This window comes from Chaetura pelagica, unplaced genomic scaffold, assembly GCF_000747805.2.
Source record: "Chaetura pelagica isolate M959 unplaced genomic scaffold, ChaPel_1.0 scaffold585, whole genome shotgun sequence".
Taxonomy (NCBI): Eukaryota; Metazoa; Chordata; class Aves; order Apodiformes; family Apodidae; genus Chaetura; species Chaetura pelagica.
The window spans coordinates 1,755-7,918 of NW_009953404.1; the positions used below are offsets into that span (position 1 = coordinate 1,755).

General features: G+C 46.6%; 1 protein-coding gene across 1 annotated transcript; it reads left to right on the top strand.

The window, feature by feature from the left end:
- The first annotated feature begins 912 nt into the window (after positions 1 to 912).
- On the top strand, positions 913 to 5,193 carry ARPC3 (actin related protein 2/3 complex, subunit 3, 21kDa). The gene is made up of 6 exons (XM_009998398.1): positions 913 to 1,024; positions 2,065 to 2,141; positions 2,414 to 2,482; positions 2,730 to 2,856; positions 3,417 to 3,511; positions 4,654 to 5,193. The coding sequence occupies exons 1-6, from the start codon at positions 943 to 945 to the stop codon at positions 4,714 to 4,716; spliced, it is 513 nt and encodes a 170-aa protein (XP_009996700.1). The 5' UTR covers positions 913 to 942; the 3' UTR covers positions 4,717 to 5,193.
- Positions 5,194 to 6,164: the final 971 nt, after the last annotated feature.

Here is a 6,164-nt window from a genome sequence, read left to right on the forward strand (position 1 = left end):
CCGAGGGCAGCTGCCTGGGGGAGGAGAAAGGGGCTACAGCTGCGGAGAGCCCTGATGAGATCGGGGAATTGCCTTTGAGGAGGGGAAAGGCTGCAGCAAGGCTGCCGTCCTCCTCTTCCTCCTACCGAGGATCCACCCTGCTGGGAGGGCGGCAGGCAGGGGAGGGTGCTGCCAGCTGTGCTGTGCTCGGGGGTTGTTCACACACCTTCCTCGGGTTGTCATAAAATGCTTTTTCTGCTCGGCAGTGCTTGCCCAGTGCTTACCCCCACCTCCCACCCTCACAAGTCTCATCCCCCTCTCCCCCCGCAAAGCCTGGGCGGGGAGGAGGTGAAGGCTTCCTGGTGGGAAATGTTGGGAGGTGCCTAAAACTAACCTTGTTAAAGATCAGTTTCTCAGGAAGAATCTGTCATATGCAGAAGGGTTTTGGGTTTTGTCCACCTATACCAGTTTCAGAGCACACAGAAAGGTCTTTTTTTTGAGTGTGTGGGTGTTAGGCCTTGCTTTATTTATTATTATCTAATCCATCTAGCTAGAAATAAAATATAATCCTTTTTAAATGCCCAGCTAGCTATCAGAGAACCGTGCCACAGCCCATACTTAGGAGAGCAGGGCTGTGCCCCTGGTGCTGTGCAGTGTGGGGCAGCCCTGGGATGAAGCCACTCCTGCAGTGACTGTACCAACCTCATCCTTCCACTACCACAACTACCAGGGGTGCTAGTGGTCAGGCTTCTATGGGCTTCATCAGAATGGCACTGAGATCCAGGCCTCCTTAGAAGACTGGTTATTTCTGCATGGAAAAATGGCTGGAAGCATTGCTAATGAACTAGACCCTGGCACCTACTTGAGGCAGATGGGACATGTGAGATCAGACATGGAAATGTCTGTTTTTGGAAGGATGAATAACCAGCCTTCCCCCTTCTCCAGGCTTACCACTCAACCTTAATGGACTCGGACACCAAGCTAATTGGGAACATGGCACTGTTACCCATCAGGAGCCAGTTCAAAGGCCCAGCACCTCGGGAAAGTAAGTTTATAATCATCTCTGAAAACCTGCCCTGATACAGCTCATCATCATCTCAGTTTGCTCCAGGCCAGCCCTAGGGAGTGACAAGAGGAGTTGGAGTGGAGTACTTTGCAGGTGATAGGGGAGGAAGAAAGTTTTTAAATACTTAAGTTGTGCAAATCATAGAATAGAATTATGCCCAGATAAATGTGCACTGTGATTCATCTAAATCAGTTGTTATCAGTTACTATTCTGGTGCTTTCTCCTGTGTCTCACCCTGCTTCAGGTTTTGAGGAGGATGTGGCCATGTGGACCCTCTGCTGCCAGAGGAAGTGGAGGGTTAGCTACAGAGAACTTGTGCTTTGGGGCTGTGGCTGAAGACACTGGGCTGCTCTGAAGGAGGAGGAGAAGGATAGGCAGCACTTCATGGTGGGGGGGCTTCAGAAATCGACGTGGAGTGACAGGCATCCCAACAGGGCCCACAGGCAGCCTGGTGCAGATTCCCCTTCAGCACGTGAAGCAGCACTTCCCAGGCATGTTTATCCCTGCAGTTTAGCAGTGCAGCTTGAGAAAGGAAATGGAAAGGAAATGTTTCTGGGTTTAGGCAGTTGTGGATGGTAGCAAAAGCTGGCTTGCCACTGGGTTCTGCTCCCCTCCTTTTTTCTTTTCTTTGGAAGAGGACAAGAGAATTGGTGTGACTGTGTCATTAGGCTTTCTCCAAGAACGTTTTTAATGCCCTGAGAAGACTCTTGTGCTGCTGAAACTTGGCTGAATTACTCAACTGGCAGAAAAGTGGGGAACTGCTGAACTACTGCCATTTGTGAAGTGAGAAACCACAGGGGGAGGAGAAGGGGCTTAAAGCTCCTGCCAAGAGTAGGAAGTTCAAGTATTGTGGTCTGACATCACTGGTGTTTCACACAGCAACGACTGTTCTCTGTTTTTTGTAAACACCAAGGTTTTGCCTTTGCAATAATCCTTATTTATGTATTTCAGCAAGTAAAAGTTAGGACTAAATGTAGCATAGGGGTGCATTGTTTAACTCTGTATTTCTTTTTTGTTAGCAAAGGACACAGATATAATAGATGAAGCCATCTACTACTTCAAAGCCAATGTTTTCTTCAAAAATTATGAAATTAAGGTAATTTTTTGACATACTGTGCACTTAGTAGTTCTTTGGAGGGTTGGTTCTGTGACTATAAATGTATTTTCAATGAAATAATTCTACTAGATAATGAAAACTTCTCTTTGTTCTACTTAAAGTTGGGTAAATATCATGAAATGCACATCCCTCTTGGGGAAATTTTAGGCCAAAATGGCTTCAAGTCATTCCTGTTTCAAATTTTTATCAGTTCCATGAATTCTCCCTTAGTCCAAGGGTGGCAGGGCTCTGAGCTTGCTCTTGTTTTGCAGAATGAGGCTGACAGAACGCTGATCTACATAACCCTCTATATTTCTGAGTGCTTGAAAAAGCTGCAAAAGGTAAGAAGAGTGAATTTTTGTGAGGGAGGGAAACCTTTTTTCCTGGGGATTATATTCGGGAAAGGGTTTGCTGATATTCTCCTCCCAGTGACATAATCCTGTTCACCCTCCAAGGCTATGGATCTCCAAAGACGTGTTGTTGTTCTTGATGAGTTTTTTATGTGTTTCAGATTGTTAAAACGTGGGTCTAACACTGCATCAGTTTGTGTTTATAACTGTTAACTCATTGTTTGCCTGGTTCTTCCAGTGTAACTCCAAAGGCCAAGGAGAGAAGGAAATGTACACACTAGGAATCACCAACTTCCCAATCCCTGGGGAGCCTGGCTTTCCACTCAATGCCATTTATGCCAAACCTGCCAACAAGCAGGAGGAAGGTAAGGCTACTCCAGGAAGGCTGCTCAGGTTGATGCTTTACCAGCTGCGTTTTTGTGACTGCAACTAGAAAAATAATTAGTAGAACTGAACCTTCTCAATGTGCAGTTTTGTCTTCTGAGGGCAGCAGAAGCTGGATTTTCTTACTTCAGGGGGGCAGTAACTCTCTTGGATCTAGAGATCCAACAGAACAAATCACTGGGGGTCTGAGTCTGCCTTTTTCATCAACATTATCACCAACTAAACCCTGTAACAGAGCCCAGGCCAACTGCTGCATGAGCAGAATAGGAAGCCCACAATAATGAGCAAAGGTGACTGAGAGAATAAAACAGTTTGGATGATCCTTTTTACTGGTAGAAATACAAGAAAAATCCCAAGTATGGCTGTAAATTGAGCCAGCCAACTCAGCCAGCCAACGAGTACCTGCAGATGTGAAAACTCACACTTTTGTGCTTCAGGCAGTGCTCCAAGTTGTGCTTTTAAGCTGATGTTTCCCTGTTAAATTCCATTTGAGTTGGTGCTGCCCCAGTTCACACTGGTTTTTCCCCATGCTGGGTTTCAGAGGTGATGAGGGCCTACCTGCAGCAGCTGCGGCAAGAGACCGGCCTGCGCCTGTGTGACAAAGTGTTTGATCCTCAGAGTGACAAGCCCAGTAAGGTAGGAGTTCATTGTCCTCATCACAGAGGCTTGGGGTGCTTCTTCAGAAGTGTGTGGGGAGAAGCAAGGTGATGGGGTGAGGGATGAAGTGGGGGTGACTTTGGGGCAAGCTGCTGGGATAGCAGCAGGCTGCAAGGTGTCAGGGAGTGTCGCCTCTCACAGGGGGAGGCAGCAAATGCCTGTTTGGGTTGTTGCAAAGAGCAGGGCAGGGATAAGTGGTGTCTGGTTCAGCTCTTCAAAGTGTTGCACCTCTGGTGTTGGCTGGGTTTGCAGATGGAAAATCACAGGGGAGAGAGATGCTGTTTATCTTCCCGGGCAGTTCTGATTTGATTGCTTCTTTGAAGTGGACCATTTTGCCTCATATCCAGATTAAAACAAAAAAAAAGCTAATCCAGGCATGAATTGCCTTCCAACTGCTCAGATGTTTCATGTGCAAATGTGACTGGGTTTAATATTGAAATTATTTAGGCTAGTATAGTTTCAAAGGCACCACTTTCTGATGCATCCCTTATTTATAACTATATTTGAATAAATAACATTGGAATAAACAGGACAAAGAAAATAATGGAAATAAGAGAGAGTAGAACGTTCTGCTTGAATCCAGGGTCCTGTATTATAAATTCATGGGGTCCATTCCCATCTTGCAGAGGAGGCCATGAAGAGGATCAAAGGGCTGGAGCAGCTCTGCTCTGGAGACAGGCTGAGGGAGTTGGGCTGTTCAGCCTGGAGAACAGAGGGGGAATGGTTTTAAATTGAAAGAGGGGAGATTTAGGTTAGACATCAGGAAGAAATGCTTCACCATGAGGGTAGGAAGAGACTGGCATAAGTTGCCCAGGGAGGTTTTGGCTGCCCCTCCCTGGAGGTGTTGAAGGGCAGGTTGGATGGGGCTTGTGCAGCCTGGTCTGGTGGGAGGTGTCCCTGCTCATGACAGGGGGGTTGGAGCCTCATGATCTGTAAGGTCCCTTCCAATCTTCACCATTCCATGATTGTATGACCTTGTTCTAAATTCCAGTAGGAACCTGTGGAAAACTCTATGTGCCAAACTGGAGCCTTAACACATATTTATTGTCAGAGATCCCTATTTTGTGTATCAGGAGGAAACTGCTTTTGCCTGTTTCCTGACTTTGCACTTCTTTCTGCAGTGGTGGATCTGCTTTGTGAAGAGACAGTTCATGAACAAGAGCCTGTCAGGTCCTGGGCAGTGAAGAGGCAAAGTGGCAACAACATGAAGCAGTCCCACAGCAAGGTGTTTTAAGTATTTTGCATTTGTTTTGGATACATTTTGTACCAAGGAAGAATTAAGTGCTTATGGAGGAAAAAAATAATAAAAAATAATAAAAAAACAACCCACAAACCAGTCAATGAGGGATAGAGGGAGGGAGAGCAAAAAGATGATTTGTGTAAGCAAATATTATTAAGCTGGTGCTTAATAGGTGATTTCTAACGTGCTGTTTCAGATGCAGGCTGTTTTGTTACCAGTGGCTACAGCTGGCATTTAAAACAGGGCTTGTATTTAAGAGAAGAAAAGGGGGTGCCTGTGGAGCAGGGGAGCTGTGGAATTGCTCTACTGGCTAGAGTCTTGGTCTTGTATGTCCACAGAAAATGTACCTCTCACACTGTGTTGTCCAGTGCAGTGATTTTTACCTTGTTTTCAATAAACTCAGCTTGTAATGAATGTGGTAGCTACTTTATGTCTTTGGATATAACTTTCAAAGAAATCAGAGGGGTGTTTTTGTGTAAAGACCATCCTTATTGTGTCAGGGTAAGTAGCAGGAAAAGAACCATTGCCACAGATGATGGGGGGGTTAATACAGGGGTTGCAGTTTGTGGCAGCATACCTGTTTTTTTAGCAGGTCTGTCTTTGCAGAGAGGTTCTCCTCGGACTAGAAGTGCCTTCAAAGGGTAACACAGGTGACACAGAGCTCAGATTCAGTCCAACACAACCCTTACCCAGTGCTGGCAGGAACTGTGACTGTTTGGATCAGCCAGATGGCTTTTTGGAGAACCACAAATCCAAACTGGGTTTATCCCAAGTTGTCTCTACTTCATGGCAACACTTTTCACTGTCACCAGCACAATTTTTGTGACGTGAGGTCCAGGGTCAGTCGTGTTCTGCTGCCTGGTGTGTTTCTCTTGAGAGGTTCCTCTCCACACAGCAGTGATGGTGTGTTCAAACAGAGAATTCCAACTGGCTTCATTTGTAGTAATAATAATAGTCGAATAGCCATGGTTTTTGTTCTTTTTGTAATAAAAACGGGAATAAAAGCTTATGACTCAGCTCTCCTTTCAGCCAACGCCTTGTAGTTGATGCTGGCCCTAGTGAGGCATTTCCCCTGCTTGTGGCCCAGAAGAAATCAAAGTTTTGAAGGGTCTTTTCCCCTCGGTGACTTATTTTTATAGGCAGTTTTGTTATTTCTGAGACGTCCATCCCACGTAGGTGCCGAAATCAGCAGATAATGAAGTCTTAGGAGACAAAGGGAGAGAAAGTGCAGACACCGAGTGTGTGTCTCTCCCACCGCCCCGATCCCGGGCGGCCAAGGCCGGTACGAGGGGCCCCGGTCCCGGGCGGCCAAGGCCGGTACGAGGGCCCCACTCCCCTCAGGGCCCCGAACGACCCGTTTCCCGCCTCGGGGCTGCGGCTGCGCGGGGTCCT

Excerpts from the sequence above, each read along its gene's own strand:
- ARPC3 (XM_009998398.1), top strand. The coding sequence starts at position 943 with ATGGACTCGGACACCAAGCTAATTGGGAACATGGCACTGTTACCCATC. Across the intron at positions 2,857-3,416 it reads TGCCAACAAGCAGGAGGAAG|AGGTGATGAGGGCCTACCTG; the intron begins GTAAGGCTACTC and ends GCTGGGTTTCAG. Across the intron at positions 3,512-4,653 it reads AGAGTGACAAGCCCAGTAAG|TGGTGGATCTGCTTTGTGAA; the intron begins GTAGGAGTTCAT and ends TTCTTTCTGCAG.